At 43.5% G+C, this 19,317-nt stretch overlaps 1 protein-coding gene across 5 annotated transcripts in view; it reads left to right on the top strand.

Moving 5' to 3' along the window:
- The window catches only part of ILDR2 (immunoglobulin like domain containing receptor 2), a 59,787-nt gene extending 44,018 nt beyond the window's left edge, over positions 1–15,769 (top strand). For all 5 annotated transcript variants that reach the window (XM_032291518.1, XM_032291520.1, XM_032291521.1 and 2 more), the window contains 4 exons: positions 3,190–3,303; positions 7,417–7,633; positions 8,847–9,519; positions 10,776–15,769. In XM_032291518.1, coding sequence (XP_032147409.1) covers positions 3,190–3,303; positions 7,417–7,633; positions 8,847–9,519; positions 10,776–10,811 — 1,040 coding nt within the window. In that variant the 3' untranslated portion in view covers positions 10,812–15,769. The remainder of the gene's footprint in view (positions 1–3,189; positions 3,304–7,416; positions 7,634–8,846; positions 9,520–10,775) is intronic.
- The last annotated feature ends 3,548 nt before the right edge of the window (positions 15,770–19,317 follow it).

A 19,317-nucleotide genomic window follows, 5' to 3' on the forward strand; every position in this document is an offset into this window, starting at 1 on the left:
AGAAGTCAAGGCTGAAAGTATCTGGTACAGTGGAGTCTCTTTATAATGCCAGTACTGAAGGCAAAACTATCATCTTCATTTGAGGCTATAAATGGTTACTGTAACTTTTCAGAGACATGATAACCTATGCATACACAATCAAATCTGTATCATAATGAGGAGTGTAATTTGTTATAATGACATAGAAAACTATGCTCTAGTCCAAGTGGCAATTAACTGAGGATTCTCCAGCTGTTGCTCAGGGTAGCAGGCATCTCACACCGGCCATCTCTCTCCGCCAGTGCACAGCTGGTACATTGTTCCATATAGCAACAACTTTGTGGGCCCCATCTCCCATGACCTCTAGCTCAGTATTACTGAAACACCGTAACAGTGCTTCACATATTAGAACACCTGGATAAAACCATAGCTGCAGGTAGAGTAGGCCCTTTCCATAATGCCTACAGACAAGCTAGTTTTCCTTACTTAAAAAATAATTAACAATAGTAACAATAATCATGATACTTACCTAAACTTTGCTATGATCCAAGCCTTTCCCTTCCTGATCAAAATTCTCCAATAAACCACCCATATGGCCTCATCTGCTATACACTGTAATCTCTTATAATATGGTTTCTATTCCCAGTTTCTCCTCATTCATTCACTCATTCCTTCATTCGTTACACACACATATCTTTCAAATGTCTACATGTGCCAGGCTTTATGCTAGGTGCTGGGGATACAGAAGTGAACAGAGACCTAGTCCTTGTCCTCAGGAAGTTTGCAGTCCAGAGAGAAAAACTCTACTGAAAATAAACTTTTCAAAGAAACCATTAACCCTGCCCCAATTCCCAGGCTGGAAGCATGCAACAAACATTTTTTAAGTTCCCCACTATGTGTAAAGCATGGTTTTAGGCACATGGAGATCCAGAACCATAAGGATTCTTTTCCTTCAGGAATCTTTGAGAAGATTAGACATTTATACAGATAACTTAAACAAACTAGAATATATTAAGGACCATAATAAAATTCAAATTGAATGATTTGTAAGTTAGAGAGGGAGAAACAGAACTTTTCAAGCTGTGAGAATCAAAGAAAGCCCTTTGGCTGAGGCAGCATTTGAGCTGCTCCTGATAATTATAGAGAACTCAAAGTGCTCCACTGATTTGGTCTTAGTTGTCCTCTCATCGTTAAGAGATTATTTAAAGGTTGGGAAGTATTCATTGCATTTTATAGACATGAAAACTGAGTCCTAGATAGGTCATCATTTGTTTGAGTCCCTCAACAAATTGCACAGCATGCTACAAGATGCCCCATTCCCTGCTTCCCAGGCCAGAGCCTCATCCATCAGACATAACTGCCTCCAGAACAGACATTGCAGTTCCATGGGATAATTGCATTTTAATTGAACTGTCTGAATGACTCTGTAAATGCCTCTGTAGAGATGGAAGAATGTTTAGCTTGATAAATAAAATTATTTCTGCTAATAATTGCTTCCATGCAAGGATTATAGATTTAACTCCTGGGAGAAAGTGCCACTAAAAAGTGTGTGCTGAGATTCATTAATTTTTTTTCTTAGTAATTCCACAATTTGAGATGAATGTGGACTGCCCAGTATATTCTCATATAGAAAACCAGTGCACCTGCAAATGGGTGTGTGGGTGACTTCTGTTTTTAGTGCTTGGGCTACAATTAGAGTGCTATGGAATTTTATATTTTAATCTTCCATGTAAATAGCTTGTGTGGGAGGGCTTTGTCCGCCGTCAGGGTAACATGGCCAGACACTACACAACAGGGTTTTCACTGAATTTACATGTAGTCATGTGGTTTCTTTATGGTGTTTGCCCCACTTTGGGAACAGGAAATGTTGGCATTAGGTCACTAGCTTACACCCCGTTAAAAGGTCTTGAACAGCTGGAAGATAGGACCACGCTGCAGACCATACAACCCATGGTATAGTTAAAGCATTTCTTACTCTGGGCTTTCCTTCCTTATCTTTCTCACCTGTCTCTTCTTACTACCTCTCTTCCTAGACTCTAGAGAGGCAAGATGCTCTAATATGTTTAAGCTTCCATCAGACTACATGGTTCCAGCCCTGGCACTGCTAAATTTTTCCTTGGCAAGTTATGAAACCCCTCTGACCCCAAATTTTCTCAAATATAAAATGTGGCTGATCACGGTACTGTTTTAGGTGGTTCTGAGGAACAAATGTCCATGTAAAGCATTTAGCAAGTACCTAGCACATTTTTGGTGCCCAGTGAGTGCTGTCTAATTACCATTATTGTTCTGTATCCATCCCATCATTCCCTTCTCTCGTTTTTTTCTTCTTTCTCTTATCTGTGCATTAGGCCCGCTGGTATCAATCACTCTGGGGGCTGGTATTGGGCTAGACTCATGCTTAAGTGATATGGGGCTTAAACAGCCTTTGTCTCTGACAATATGAGTGACAGGGATGTAGGAGATGTTCTCGCGCCTGTATTAGTTTTGTTTTTTATTAAGCCCCGAAAATAACAGCTGCTTGTAACCGCATAGCAGCAGGTCGAATTAATCATGTCTAAAATACAGCATTCCTTTTCCTAAAAGGAAAATGCTAAAGAAATAAAATGGAACCATAATTAAAAGTCCACATAGTTGGAATTTTGTTTTGTACTACTATGTATATGGTCTAGAAATTAACATTAGCTCTTATACACAACTCAGTTTAAGGAATTTTTGTACCATCTTCCAGGCAACCCAAAGCTTTCAGGCCAACTTGTCAAGGTCCTTGATGTTTTTAAAGTTACCTGTGCTACCACAAAGTGAAGGTGTGATCCTCAGATGGTAGAGTGACGCATGTCCTCAACCTAGAAAGTGGTCTTTTTTTAGTGTGAATACACTCCTCCAATGGAACTCAAAAGCATTGAGAAGATGAGCGCTAAGTGGAGCTGTAGGAGGTCGAAAAATAGGAAGCAGAGGTTAATAAATGACTAAAAATAGACTGTAATGGAATTTTGTTGTTGACCTTTAGGTCCTCCATTCCAGTGGCACCATCTGATAAAGGGGATAACAGATATAGTCCCATATGTATAAATATAGATTGTTATTTCTGGGCGATTTCAATAAGAGTTGTTATAATTGGAAACCCTATTTTCTACTTGGTAAAATAAATGGAGGCCTCCTTTCCCTGATATTTTCCTTTTTCAGCTCACCTTCTTGTGCTTTTCTCAACAGTTCGCAAAGGTTACCGGATCCAGGCTGACAAAGAGAGAGACTCCATGAAGGTCCTGTACTATGTTGAGAAGGAGCTGGCTCAGTTTGATCCAGCCAGAAGGATGAGAGGCAGATGTGAGCATCTGTTAGTTTTCTGTGATCTGTGCGTTATGCAGGAGTTAGTATGTAAAGGGGACTTGGGGCTCACCAAACTTGGGCAGCCCTGAGCTTACAGGCTTAGAACTAGCAGGGGTGCTGGTGACACTACTGAAGAAAGTAGCTCTCAGTACACAGAGGGAAAAAAAAAAAGGTCTTCTGGTGGGAAGAGTAGAGCAATTCTGTAGCACTTTGGTTTATGTTGGTTCTCTCAATGGGCAGTCAGTATTTCTGGGGTTGTGTTATCCTGGGGTTTGGAATGCTTTATTAAAATAGTCTCCCTTCTACTCCCTTTAGAATATATTCAAAGTAATGTCCTAAGATGTAGAAGCTTGAGTATCAGTTTTTCCAATGTGAAGGGCCCTAGCCTTGGACAATCCAACCATCAACTCACTGCATGGAGGCCTCCTGAAAGTGAAAGAACAAGTCTGGCACATAAACCTGGAAAAAAGAGGTTGTCGCTCCTCGAAGATGCCAAACAACAGAGGTTAAGGGGCAAGCAAAGAGGCCGCTCCTCTTGTCAAAAGAACGTTTTGAATACTAAGTCTGAGGTGGCAGGGCCCCAACCCTTAACTCACCCCCAGCCCTTGGATACTTTGTAGTTGACACAGCTGATTCTTGGGGTGGATTCCAAATTACCATCTATCATGGGAGACAACACAAGCAGGTCCCGTGTGGACAAGCTGATTATCAGAGGGTGCTGGCGGGTATGGAAGTGAGGTCATTACGCTCTCTCTTTAACTCCTCTTCTTGGAACTAACGAGAGACTTGACGGAATTGTTGGGGAAACAGTCCCAGACTAGAGGAGCTTTATTCAGATTAAGGACAACATATTCCACCCAGTTTGCAATTCTAAATTCATCCTGTCTGCGTTGTATCCATTGCTGTCTCCTCCCACCACACCGACTATAAAAAGACCATTTCCAGATTGGAATGTCAGGAATGCAGATGTCACTGCACTTGACAAGCTAGTTGTAACAATGTTGTCATGGATCCCTGTAAGGGGCCAGAGAGAGTGAGTCAGGGACCACAGAGGAGTCTGTGCAGGAAATCTGCGAATCTCACAGCTCAGGGAAAAAATTAACAGCTAAGGTTAAAACTAAAGGATCAATTCTGGTTTAGGCGATGTCTCCTGTCTCTGTACTTGATTAAAATAGTCTCTATGGGCTTACTGGTATAAGGTAATGGATCCTTACAGTCCAAGAGGGACTTAGACATGGCCTAGGTCAACCTTTGTAGTGTACAGATGAGGAAACAGAAGCCTAGGGATGCGGTGACAATTAGGACTAGATTCCAACTCTTCTGATTCCCAGTCCTGTGCTCTTTCCACAAGAAACTCTTGAGCAAACTGTGGATGGCTCCGTGGCTGTAACAGCAGTTTCTGTTCAGAGTCCACAGCCTTCTAGCTAATAGGACTTTAGAATGCTAGCACTGGAAGAGACTCTGAGGTTGTTGAATCCATCCCCTCACTAAGGCAGAGAGGAAAAGTAACAAGTACCAGTACTCAGTACCAGTGCCAGACCTGGAACCCTCATCTCCTGAAACCTACAAGTTAATTTTACAATAACTACATAGAGATAAAGTAGGAATACTGTTTATTTTGAGAGATCCTATTCCTGAAAAACAGAGTAAACTATGGGGTGGATCATGGAAGTGGGCAATCTTGAAATTTCATTATAAAATGGATCTCATGGCTTCAGGTTGGGGCAGGAGAGTAATAGGCTCTGCAAGAATTGAGTTTGAGGTCCAGGCTCGTGAATTTGCTAGCCAGTATGGCCCTCGTTTGCTTTGCCCTTGTAAATGGGGAGTTGTTTTTGGGATGTTTTTAGTCTGGGAAGTCCTAGAGTAGGGCTCAGCAAATTATATCTCCTGGGCCAAATATGTTTCACTTCTTTTTTTTTTTTTTTTTTTTTTTGAGACAAGGTTTTTTCTCTGTTACCTAGGCTGGAATACAACACAGCTTACTGCAGCCTCGACTTCCTCAGCTCAAGGGATCCTCCCACCTCAGCCTCCCCAGTAGCTGGGACCACAGGCGTGTGCCATCACGCACAACTAATTGTTTTATTTTTTTTATAGAGATGAAGATCTCACCATGTTGCCCAGGCTGGTCTCAGACTCCTGGGCTCAAGCAATCCTCCCTCATTTGGTCCCACAAAGCGCTGGGATTATGGACATGAGCCACCATGCCCAGACCCACTTCCTATTTTTATAAATAAAGGTTACTGGAATATAGCCATGCCAGTTTACTTACGTTGCATCTATGCCTGCTTTCATGCTACAGTGGCAGAATTGAATGGTTGTGTCGATATGACTTGCAAAACCTAAAATATTTACTCTCTGGCCCTTTACAAAAAGAAGTTTGCTTATCCCTATCCTAGAGTTACATTATGGATGTTTGTGAGATAGGGACAGGTCGATGTTCATGTTGAATTTGGCAGAAGTTTTAGCACAACATACAACTTAGGCAATCCATCACTGTGTATAGTGAAACATAGATCATCCTCACTATCTAGAGAAATGAAAAAGGTCAAGTATTCCCTGAAGTTTAAGGAAAGTTCTGAGCCAATGACGCAATTTTTCAGTAGGCTCATTTGGTGCATTTTAAAGGCCTCTTCTTTGTGTACTGGAATTCATGTGGATCATGAGAAAGGGAAAGTTCTAGATTTTATTAATTAATAGTATCTGAGTTATTTTCCTTAAGTTAGGCATAGTCCCTTCTTTTTAGATGGAAGAAAAAGTTAAAAGTTAAATTATAATTAAAAATCAACTGATGGCATGATTCATCTGAATGGCATTCATGGTAAACGCTGTGTCCCTGGTGAAACAACTAGGTGGCTGTGTTGGGAGGCCCTCCCTCATCTTTGTGGAAAAATCCCTTGTCCTCCAAGTACTCTTGGGGATAGCGAGAGGGGAAAGTTGAGGGAATCTGAGGCACACATTTCCACATCTTATCTTGGCCTACCTCTCACTCAACAGCTAGGCCTGAAATTTGGTAAATGTTATTTTTGATAATATTTTGAAGTTCTAATTAAAGGATTTTAGAAAACAAATGGATTCAGTTACATTACAAATAGATTTGGTAGATTTAGTTTTTGTACAATGAAATTCAATACATTTCAAAGTTTTATAAATAAATAGTTGAGTTTTTGTTTATTTTTTCCTTTCCAGACTGTGATTCTGGTCCGTATTCACAAGCGCTTTTGCAAAAAGCTACTTAGGCCACTTCAGGAAATGAGAAAGCTGTGACTAGATACCCCCAGTTTTGGGCTAGGGCCAGAGTATAAATAGAGGCCCACAGGTGTAAGTACAGCCCCCTCTACTTTTCTTCCTACACCTCCAAACTGCTGGCCTAACCACTCATGGCCACATACCCCTGGAAAACTTTTTTGGGGGGAGGGGAAGAGGTCTGCCCAGGTCCTGGAAGTAGACTTGGTTCTACTTGGGCAGCATCTTCCAGGTTCCTAGATGAGCATGGGCTAGGCCGGGGGTATATGGACACTAGGAACATGTTTCCCCTTGACTGTTCAACTACTCTGTGGACTTCTTGCTCTGTGGGGAGGAGCACAGCCAAAGGAGGCCAGAATGTGGTGCCTCTATGGCATGTGGCAGGATTGGCTCTGAAGGCCCATCTTAGGACTGGGCCAGCAGTAAGGAAGATGCTGTGATCTGTGCTTCTGTCTCCCTTTTTCTGCTTTTGGCTTAACATGCCTGGGATCAACACAGCTCATCACAGAATTATAAAGGAAGAAGAAAACATTTGAACAAGTATGATGATGTACTAGGAGGAGGCCAGCAACAGAGAGCCTGAGTTCTGGAAAGCCTGCCTTAGGTGCAACAATAACAAACTTGTTCTCCTATTCCAAGAACAAAACATGTAGGAACCTCCCGTAAGCAAGTAGGCTTCAAACTGGAGCCAATTCCTGCTGAGCTAAGAATACAAACACCACTAGTTCAGGTTTACAACCCACCCTGGACAGGAATGAGGCAGGAGTTTCCTAGAACCTACGGTCTCAGCCCTTAACAGGATTCTCTTCCTGTCTAACACAGAGTAACACATAGAAAGCTCTATCATGCCTGGTTTTGTCCCTGCAGATAACAACACCATCTCAGAACTCAGCTCCTTACATGACGAGGACAGCAATTTCCGCCAGTCTTTCCATCAGATGAGAAGCAAGCAGTTCCCAGTGTCTGGGGACTTGGAGAGCAATCCTGACTACTGGTCAGGTGTCATGGGAGGCAGCAGTGGGGCAAGCCGCGGGCCCTCAGCCATGGAATATAACAAAGAGGATCGGGAGAGCTTCAGGCACAGGTGATGGCTGGGAGGGGCAGGTCTGGTCTGGGTATGAGGGGGCAGGAGCTGGAAGGCAGGGTAGATGGGAGGCAAGGAAGATGCCATCCAGTTGCATCCCATTCCAGGTTATCCTGACACATCTCTCTTTCTACAGGATATTGAATATCTCACATTTGTCGAGACAGGAAACACTTGTGACAACATGTGTAGAAGTAATTATTCAAGACCTTTGAAATGGGTCCCCTAGACCCTTTAATGAACCTTAACATATCTCTGCCCTTCTCGTATATTTTATCCTATAACTTCTAAAAAATCCCACCCATCATCTCCATCTTTTTTGAGGGGGATGGGTAGAGACAGAGTTTTGCCGTGTTGCCCAGGCTGGTCTCGAACTCCTGAGCTCAAGGGATCTGCCCACCTCAGCCTCCCAAAGTGCTGGAGTTACAGGTGTGAGTCATTGTGCCTGGCCATCTTTCTCATTTTTGATCGTTTAGTATATGAAAGGTAAAATGCCAAACACTTCTCTTGCATTTAATTCTCATAACTCTAAAGGGCAGCTACTATTAATGTCCCCATTTTAAGCTGGAAAAATAGAAACTTCCAGGTGCTAAGGCACTTACCCAGGTAATGTGACCAACAATTGTGGGAGGCTAAGATTTGCTATCCCCCTAAATAGCACCTTCACTACTCATCTGTCCTTTGCCTTAAAAGACAGTAGATACTGTCTTTCCTTTACAAATTGCAGGGGTCCCTCTCCCCTCCTGTCCCAGTAGGTAACTTGGCCCTCGGCTCTGATGGGGGAAAAGGCCTCTCTGTGTGTCACCACACATTACAGGGGCTCCTGGGACCACAACCGTTGTACTGACACCTGTGCTGGCTTTGAGGGTGGAGTGAGACGTGTGGCTGTCGACCAGAGGTCACAACATAATGACCAGAAGGCAGCCCCACGGTGTGTCGGTATTCTATAGGACACAATATTTCTATCCACACAACCCCATTTTGATGCTTGGTACACGAGTGAGATAGACCCGGTTGTCCCCACTTGACGTTCTCGGGTATGAGAGGAGCCGGGAATGCTTCATCCAGCCTGGAGCAGAGCTGAGGCTGGGGCCGAGGTCTCCTGAGCGCGGCCCCAGGAGACGATGGGTGCTCTCGGACCTCAGCCTCGAACTCCCGGCCTCAAGCTTGGGGGAGGGACGGGCCGTCTGACCCCATCCTCCTCTGCCCGCAGCCAGCCGCGCTCCAAGTCTGAGATGCTGTCGCGGAAGAACTTCGCCACGGGGGTGCCGGCCGTCTCCATGGATGAGCTGGCCGCCTTCGCTGACTCCTATGGCCAGCGGCCCCGGCGGGGCGACGGCAACAGCCACGAGGCGCGGGGCGGGAGCCGCTTCGAGCGCTCGGAGTCGCGGGCGCACGGCGGCTTCTACCAGGACGACTCCCTGGAGGAGTACTACGGCCAGCGCAGCCGCAGCCGCGAGCCCCTGACCGACGCCGACCGCGGCTGGGCCTTCAGCCCCGCGCGCCGCAGACCGGCGGAGGACGCGCTCCTGCCGCGGCTGGTGAGCCGCACGCCGGGCACCGCGCCCAAGTACGACCACTCGTACCTGGGCGGCACGCGGGAGCGGCAGCCGCGGCCCGAGGGCGCCAGCCGCGGCGGGAGCCTGGAGACGCCGTCCAAGCGGAGCGCGCAGCTCGGCCCGCGCAGCGCCTCCTACTACGCGTGGTCGCCGCCGGGCACCTACAAGGCGAGCTCGTCCCAGGACGACCAGGAGGACGCGTCCGACGACGCGCTGCCGCCCTACAGCGAGCTGGAGCTGACCCGCGGCCCTTCCTACCGCGGCCGCGACCTGCCCTACCACAGCAACTCGGAGAAGAGGAGGAAAAAGGAGCCCGCCAAGAAAACCGTGAGGCCGCGTCTGCCGCCCTCCTCGGAGGGGCTGAGCGGGAGGCGCCGGGGCGGGGCGGGCAGCCTTGCTGTCCCGGGCCGGGGAGGTGGCGAGGCGGGAGGCCCCTGCCTGGAGAGGCCGCCGGGGCCTGCCCAAGGGAGTTTGAAGGCGGATGTTAGGCCCGGTCGCTTTTTCAACCTCATTCTGTCCAGGGCCAGATGAAGGAAGGAAGCATGCGCCGGGAGAGGTGGAAAACAGGCAGAAAGTAGTAGGCGTGTAGATGGTTTAACACGGAGCATTAGGTAACCAACTCAGAAGCGCTTAGCGTCAGCGATTCCGGGAGCCATCACCACCACCGGCCAGGTGGTGGGCTTCTGAGGTCGGCGCAGATCTTCAGTGCATGCTTCTATGTGTATTCCTTCCCAGCCCTGCTTGGGGCAAGAGTTTGTAACTTGCATCAGATTTCCGAGAATCCACAGCCCAGAGAAGGTTAAGAGCCACTGCTGTTTGCAAAGGACAACTCATGTCTGTTCTCCTTTGACGTTTTATTGAGTGTAAACTGTATTGTCATATATGCGAAGGAAACCCCTTGGTCCCTGCCCAGTTCATTGTCTCTTTTGTAAGAGCTGCCTACTACATCCCTCAGCCCCAAAACGGGAGCCCTGGACCTCAGAGAAAGGTGGGGGACAATCGCAAATATCCACTGTGGGTACCAGGTGCCTCTGACCCCCATGCTTTGGAGACTACTCTCTAAGCACAACTGCTTCTGCCCCTCCTCAATTACCCTGCCTCCCCACCATTCTGTTTTTTATGAATCCAAGCTGAGCATTTTCATTAATGTTTAGTATGAGGAGAAGGAATATGAACAGAAAAAGGTTTTGACACAATTATTAGCCCTTCTAAAGGAATTCAGTGTATTTTATTTTTCTTTAAATAAAAAAAATACAGTAACCAAAGTACTATGAGTAGGGAAGAAACTTTCAGGCGATTTCAGGTTTATGGTATACCAACCACACTTGCTGTTGTGGAGCTGTAAACGTAGTTATCCTTAAGGGAGTGAGAAGTTATTTTGTGGCTAAGGAACTAAGCCTGTGTATGTTGGCTTTAGCCTCTACTGCATATTAGGATCAACCATCACAGGTCTAATGACAGGTTCTGAGAGTCAGGGGTGCCTGGCACTGAATGGGTTGTGGACTTTGCCCAGCGAACCATCTGTTATTGGTTGTTTTCTTTAGCACGTGGCTTCATGTTGTGTTCTTTCTGCTCTTTCCTAGAATGACTTTCCAACCAGGATGTCCCTTGTGGTCTGATGTTGTCGACATTTCTCTGGATGACTAGAAATCAGACATGGACTACAGGGACAAGACACAAATCCAAGAGCCAGCAGGCCCAGGACCTTCTCTGGCCATCACCTTGGAAGATTTGCTCATCTCTGCTTTGGCAAGGGATGGGAGGCAGCCTTTAAGAGAGGCTGATTTCAAACCTCTGTGCCCATCTAACTAGTTTGAGAAACTTAGGAAGAAAGCAAGAATGTGTGAGAACATTCCTACATTCAGAGTTTCTCAACCATAGCGTTTATTCTGCCCAGCCTCCTCCCTTAGCAGAACCAGGACTCTATTTCCAATTCTGAAAGAGACTTAACCCTGGACTGCTAATCTCCAGAAACTGTCTATGCCTACAGTATGCTTTTCTACACCTCCTGTGCTATACTTAGAAGAATTTATTACTACTAGCAGAAGAAGGCCTTCTGCTGACAAGGGAAGATAGCTTCAAGTCAAAATATACCTTTTATCCGCATCACTTTCCAGTCACTAGTCAATGACCGTTGTTACACTAAAATCAAAAGGCCTTTGGTGAGCTCAGTGACAGTGACCTCTGGGACAATCACAGAAATGACTTCAATTTGTTGTTCTGAATGACAATTCTTGAGTGGCTAGGACAAAGCAAAAGCGAGTATACCTTTTTGAAAAGCTGTCTAAGTGGTATTTCCTTTTCCATCCTGAGAACGTAACTGCTTTTTTCTTTTCTGTTGCACATATCAGCATCTGAGTCTTAGACATTAAGGGCTCTTCTCTCTCAAGGCCCTGTCCTGGACTTTCCACAAGTTGGTGCCACACACAGAGCCCTGCCTCCCTCTGCACTCTGGTTAGATTGTCATCGGGTGCCTTGGATAAATGCTTAAAATACACACATGAAGGAGAAGAGGGGGGAAAAGAGGAGAAAGCAATAATGCGTGTATAAAAGAATGAGAAGGAATTTAAGAGGGAAATAACGTCGTCTCATTATACTTTGAATGTGGACCATTTCCCCCACAAACTTCACTCAGTCTTTTCTGGCTTTGTGCTTCACTTACCATTAATTGTTTCTGCCATCCCAGTTCTGCCATTCTAGGACATGGGGGTTGTGGAACATACAGCTTTTGGCCTGACTAGACTGCCGCTATGGATGCTTTCAAGAAATAAGAGATACTGCTTTCTCAGGAAGGAGTACTTCCTATTTCCACCCTTGCCTAAATGATAGATTTTATGTAAGTCCCAAAATTAGATCTCTGGAGTTTATAGTTTGTGTAGATTGCAAAAAAAGACCACAAACACTTCCCTTCTCATCAAGAGGTGCCATCTTTTTCCCTTGAATCTGGAGTTGGCTGTGTGATTTGATTTAGCCAGTAGCCCAACAAATGTGACACAAGCAGAGACTTGAAAAGTTCTTGTGCATGGGGCTTGTCCTCTTTTGCTGTTCTTGGGAACCTTGCAACTACTGCCAGGTGAACAAGCCTGGACTATCCTGCTGCATGACAAAAGAAAAGGGCCCAGTTACCTGTGTCTTCCTGTCTGACAGCCCATCAACTTTCAGCTGATTGCAGACATATGAGTGAGTCAAGCTAATACCAACGGAAGAACTGCCTAGCTGAATGTAGCCCAAATTTCTGATTCCTACCTGAGGCATGAGAAGTTGATGCATTCTTTATGTTCTCTTCAAGAACAAACCTGACGCTTTCTTGTCTGAATGTTCATCCCTGAATCCCGTACTCCATCCAAACTTGTGTTTCTCATAGCCTCTGCTTTTGTTGACAGATTTTTATCAAAGCTTTTCACCTGAACCCTTGTCGTGTACATGTTTGGGTCAAATCAGTGGAGGATAATGCCTGACTTTGCTGTTCCTTAATCCAGCAGTGGGTTATTCCCTGTCGGTGGATCCATGGACAACCTCTGAAGAAGGTCTCTTTTTTTACCATCTTTTTTGTCTTCTCCAGAACCACCCCACTGGAGCTAGGCCCCGTTCTCAGAGTATCATTCCTCTAGTATCCATGTATACTTCATGATATTTCCAAAAAAAAGTCCTGTGTTCGCAGTGAAATAAAGAAGTGCCTGGGTGAGGGTCGGGGCGATGAGCTGGTAGGTGTCATTGCTTGGAGAATTGACCTACCAAAGGACTTTCCTGTTGATTTGACAAGTCTTGGAGATATCAGGAAAACAGTTGAACTCAGTGCTGGCACTTCCAAGGGCCGGAAGACACAAGCCATAACTGAGTCTCAGACTTGCTGGCGTCCCTGGCCTCTGAAAGCTTAGGTCTAGCCTGTGTGTTTGGACCCCAGTTCAGATGGAAAAGATGATAAAAAACTTCTTAGTCACCAGCTTTGGATTTCAACTTGCTCAGGCAATTTTGGAGAATATTGGGTAGCTGTGGTAGCTATTATCGCTTTATACTGAGCACTGTGTCAGGCTTTTCACCACCAAAGAGCCTCATAGCACCAGCTGCAGAGACCAAAAATAATGCTTTTTCAAAGTTTCAGGCATGTATGATTTTGGTGAAGTTTGAGGGTAGCAATGGGAAAGAATTAAAGAATTATTAAATTTGGAAACCTGCAATTCCAAAGACAACAAAACTACAGAGAGACTGAAAAATACAAAGAAGATAGCAGGCTACTGAAATAACCTGGGGAGTTGGGACCAGGTTGTCCTTTATAGAACTGCATAAATCATTCAGACTTTCGGGCCTTCAGTGGAGAGAAAAAGCAGTTGTTTCCGGGTATATGGACAAGAATTGAGGCTGAGTTGACAAGTCAAAGCTTGCTGTGTCAGCACCCCTGACTTTCCTCTATGTGTCCTTTTGTTTGTTCTTCCTTGAATAGTGTGTCCTGCATAGGAAATGCTTATGTTTGTTAGCTTCTTCGTGTAAGACACGATCTCTGTCCACTAGGACCCTGTAAAAGGGGAAATAAGACATGCTGAAGAAAGGAGATTTTATAGAGAGAGTATGAAATAGTGCTACGGATAAATTATAATAAACCCAGAGATTTAGTTTTTTTAAAAACATATATGGGAATACTTTGATATTAAAGTGTTGTGTATGTTTGTCCATCATCTCATTAAAAATATGCTCAGTGATCTGAAAAGCCAATATTCAAAAATCTGAACTGAAACGAGGTGAATTAAGATCAGGAAAGGGTGAGCAGCAGGGGTCCCGGAGGGATGATGTATAAGCTGCAGTGCTTGCCTATGAGTCACTACTGAGTCAGGAACATGCTGGAGGAGGAAGTGTGGATGCAGGTGGCAAGAAGGTGTCCCCTGGTAGATGAGCTGTTCCTGTAGGCCATGCATGGATTCATTAGGAAGCTGGAGACAATGGCCATGCACCTGGTGGTGCGTGCCAGCTATTCCATCCAAGCATGCTCACAGGGAGCTCTGTGTCGGCTGCTCCTGGGGCTCAGTTCTGCGACTGTGAGTGCTGTTGCCCATCTTCACCAACAAAGGGCAGGTTTCACAGAGATGATAGGCCTCTCATCTCCCTTCTCATGATCCTCACTGTGCACTTGACATAGGATTAGGCATACTGGAGATGGGAAAAGACTGCCACCCAAACCCAAGGCACTGACCACATCTGTAAATTGAATAGTCTGCAAAATTTCACATAGGTAATCTGATTAGATCTTGCCTTTAAGGGAAGCTAAAGTCACAGATACTGTTGTAATTTACCACCACCCTCAATCCAATTTTTTTTTAATAGGTAAAGAGACCATCATTGCCATTAATGAAGTCACAAACCTATTAGGTCTTAAGACTCTTAATCTCTGGATTTTTTCTGTTCATCAGTGGAAAAAAATCATTCCCAAAATTGCCTAACCATAAGAATGAACTTGATTGCTGCTATTAAAAAGGTATTGTTGGGCCCAGCCTTGGAGATTGATTGGGTGGGTCTAGAGCCAGAATTCATACTTTTAATATGCATTAAAGTATGATCTCAGGAGACTCCTGAGATCAGATGTGTTTGGAAATTGTTGCACTAAGTCATACCTCTGGTGTATTCCAAACAACTAGTCCCGAGTCTTCCTTGGGCCTTAGAACTTTTTTCCTCAAATGTCCTGGTGAGGTCTCTCTCATTCCCTTGGGGCTGGCAGTGGTGAGACACCCAAAAATCTGGCTGTGACCCTGATGGGCTCACCAGAGTGCAGTAGCAGTGGTGGTAAAACTGTCAGGCAGAGAGAAAGGAGTGTTGGGAGCACTCCCAGGGAGCCTGTTGTAGATGTTTCCATTACAGAATAGTGATTTATTGTGACAGTCTCAGAACAGACAACAAGAATTAGAGGTAATTTTCTCATTCCCTTGACATGTTTTTGGCAAAATTGAAATCATGAATAGAAGAAAAAGAGGGCATTGGGGAAATGGAAAAAATCATTTTATAAAGCATACAAATTATAAGAGTGGTCAATAGCACTTCCTCTTTGGTCTTACCCAAAGTTGGGTGGGCAAGAATAATAAAAATCCCCATTATATATCCTTCCAAAATCAGACTTAAATGCTGCCAGCATCTTACTAGAAGTCTGAAATTGATCGATAGGATGTAGAAATCCAAATTCACTAAAATAGGGGGCCAGCTACTTAAAGTCCTAGAAGGAAGAAGTGCCTAGTTTTTTCTGCCAGTATCCTACCTCCTAGTCATCTGGGAAACTGATCTATGAAGCTTGAAGAAGGGGCTTTGAATATCAGAGTGGCGCAAGGGTGATGATGAGCTGCTTTAAGCAGCAGCCTTTGTTTTAGCACTATTTGAGGGGGAGAAGGCTAATACTAGTAATATTTGTGTTATTTTAATGGTATATTACTGTTTACATGCATTATCTCATTTGATCCCAACATCAACTCCTGTGATAGAGGCAGGGCAAATGTGTTGGCTCATTACACAGAATGTAAAACTGAGGTTGAAAAATAGTAAGTGACTTGTCCATAATCAAATGGTTTTTAAAATTATAAAGCTAGGCCTTCTGACCGTCTTGTGTAGAGTCCTTTCCAATTCCTATGGGACTGGAATCTGGCTGTTTCTCTTCACAGCCAAGCATCTGGTGAGAAGAGCTGTAGACTTGATGTTTGTTCATATGTCATGGATGTGGTGAAGCTGTGAGGACAGATACTGTTGCTGCTTCATCCAGCTGGGCACCATTCATTCCTCAAATGCTAATCTAAGAGGGAGTCATGGCTTCACTCAAGGAAAGTTTCATTTTCTTTCTCGCTCTTTTTTTTTTTTTTTTTTTCTTTTTTTTTAGAGAGTGTCTTGCTCTGTGGCCCATGATGGAGTGCAGTGCAGTGGCACTATTAGCTCACCACAGTCTCAAACTCCTGGGCTCAGGCAATCCTCCTTGCTCAGCCTCCCAAGTAGCTAGGACCACAGGTGTGCCACCATGTCCAGCTTTTTTTTTTTTTCTTAAAGATAGGGTCTTGCTGTATTTCCCAGCCTCATCTCAAACTTCTGGCCTCAAGTGATCCTCCTACCTTGGCTGCCTGAAGTGCTGGGATTACAGACATGAGCCATTGAACCCAGCTGAGAGCCTCATTCTCATTAGCTATGCTGTGAGGGGTCAATATATGCTTCAGCTTTTCTGGAGAATCCTTACAGAGAAGTTTCTGAATGAAACTACAGATTCATCTGGATTCAGAATTCTGGACAGGAGCTGCTTAACAGCAAAAATCTGGCATCTTCATTATATTTTAAGATTTTAGGTAGAACTAAGAGGGATCAGATACAGAGAGAGAAGGAATGTGAGAAGGAAAAAGATATAGTAGTTTAGCTAAATGTTTTCTTAGAGTTTCTTGGTGGGGCTGGACATGAAGTAACTAGTCTGACTCATTTCTCCTGGGAAGGCTAAAAGAGACACAAATAGCTTCTCTTTTACCTTGGCTTTAAGGAAAAGCCACTTTATTTAACAAAAGTATTAAACATGACTGCATAAGAAATTTCCTTATGAGAATAAAGAACAAGGGAATAGAAGGGTGGGACAAAGGGGCAAGAAGTTGATTTCGTGAGGGCTACCTGTCAGTTGTTTTTGTGCCTTGTTTGTGACATCAAAACTGAAATGTTTGTGTTACTGTTGTCCGTGACTTTTTTTCTGTGTCAGACATACAAATTGAATTTGTAATGTTTTAAACTAAATAAAGCATTCTCACCTACATTTGTTACCAAGAACTCATAATTAACACAGCAATGGTTAATCATGATCTGACATTAAATGGCCTCAGCAAGGGAAGGACTCATATGATACTTGTCCTCTGATTGTTGTAAGTATGGTAATAGAGGAATACATATTATGGGGTTACAGAGGGGCAGGTACTGACAGAGTAAAAAGTATGTTTTTACAGATTGTAGTAAGCTAGATAAATTCTGTTGTCACTCTTTCTGCTCTCCACAGACTGTAACATTCAGGAGGATATGAGGGGTAGGAAAGGTGGTTGGATAAGGTGATGGTACTTAGCTCATTTCTAAGATGGGCACAAATATGTGCCTGCTAGAAATTGCACTTGGGGGCCGGGTACAGTGGCTTATACCTGTAATCCCAGCACTTTGGGAGGCCGAGGCGGGCAGATCACCTGAGGTCAAGAGTTCTAGACCAACTTGACCAACACAGAGAAATCCTGTCTCTACTAAAGATACAAAAATTGGCTGGGTATGGTGGCACATGCCTGTAATCCCAACTACTTGGGAGGCTGAGGCAGAAGAATCGCTTGAACCCAGGAGGCAGAGGTTGCGGTGAGCCGAGATCGAACCATTGCACTCCAGTCTGGGCAACAAGAGTGAAACTCCATCCCAAAAAAAAAAAAAAAAAAAGAAATTACAGTTGGAGAAGGGAAGAAGGAAGTTATTTGTGGGAGGACATTTTAAGTTCTGTAAAGATTTGAGAAATTCCACAGTACCATAATTAAGAGGAGGCAGTTAAAAACCGTTGTTAGCAAAAGAAGTGATAAATACTTCAGAGAACTATTAATCCTATTTTGGATGGCTAAGCCTTCTGAAGAGAATTCCAGATGATTTTAGGGGGGCTTGTCAAGCAGAAAATCTGTCCTTGCTTGAAGCATCTGGGCTCAGTTTTTTTTCTTTCAGTAGTTAACTTTAAAATTTTAACGTAGATTTAGCTTAAATATAGACTCTAAAACAGTTGAACTCAGATTACCTTCTCTGGACATTGTATTATTTTGTCTAAAGTTTTAATTCCATTTTGGCTTTTCAACTTTATAAAATATTTTTGTTTTTATTTATAAAGTATTTGTTTAGAATCACCCATGTGTTTTTTCTACACATCTTTTCTTCCTATATTTCAGAGCTTCCTTTTGAAATCTTTTCTTTATGAAGGAAGTTTACTTCAGTGATGATTTGTTGGTAGGATACTCATTAACCTTTGTTGATCTAAAAGTCTTAATTTTTGTTCTTGAAAGATAATTTCACTGAGTATAATTCTAGATTGATAGTTATTTTCTTTCAGGACATTGAAGTTATTTTTACACTCCCTTCCGACTTTTATTTTTGTTTTTGAAGAATCAATTACCAATTTAATTATCCTTCCTAATCTGTCTTGTCTCTCTGGCTATTTTAAGGATTTTTTGTTTCTAGTGTTCTTTGGTTTAATTAACATGTGACCAAGTGTGGATTTCTTTTTATTTATCCAGATTAGGATTTGTGGTGTTTCCTAAATCTGTGGATTGGATTTTCCATCAAATATGAAAAACTCTCGGCTATTAACATGTCAAATATTTCCTCTTCCTTTTAAACTCTCTTGAGAATTCCAATTTAGCATTAGATTTTTTTTCATTCTAGCCCCATATTGTTTAATCTATATTTTGTATTTCCTCTCTCTTTGTCTTCCATTCCCTATTCAGGTAAATTTCTTCAAGTTTATCTTCCAGCTCACTAATTCTCTTTTCAGCTAGCTCTAATCTCCTTTCTTTGAGTTTTAATTTTAATTAATATATATTTCCTTTATAAGAGTTTAATTTAGTTATTTTTCAAATCTGCACAGTCCCTGCTGATAGTGTCTTGTGGCTTACTCTTTTTTTTTCAATGCTCTCTTATTTATGTGAATATATTAAAGATACTAACCTAAAATTTTATATCCAGTAGTTCCAATATCTATAGTCTTTGTGGATCTAATTTTAGAGTTTGTTACTTCTGCTAATTCTCACAGTTTTCTGTTTCTTTATGGGTTTTATAGGTTTTTGTCGTAAGCTCATGTTTGGTGCAATACCATATGACATTGTGCCAGTCAAGAAAGACCTTTCCTGTTCCTTATCTGCCTTCCTTTTCTCTGTAATGACTCCATATATACACAGCAACCCTGGGGGGGGGGGCAGGAAGAATGAGTGATTGCGTTAAAGAAGAAGGAAGTGTGTTAAATGGGAAAAAAATGAAAAAGGCACACATACATGCATTTCTTTTTAATGCAAGCTCTAGACTGCAAACAAAAACTTAAGATGGGGAGGACAAGAGGCTTTAACTTTACATATTCTTTAGAGTTTGATACTATAAGAGAATGGCTGTCTTAATTACAGACATAGA

This window comes from Sapajus apella, unplaced genomic scaffold (assembly GCF_009761245.1).
Source record: "Sapajus apella isolate SASKATOON/1434 unplaced genomic scaffold, GSC_monkey_1.0 scaffold25, whole genome shotgun sequence".
NCBI lineage: Eukaryota > Metazoa > Chordata > Mammalia > Primates > Cebidae > Sapajus > Sapajus apella.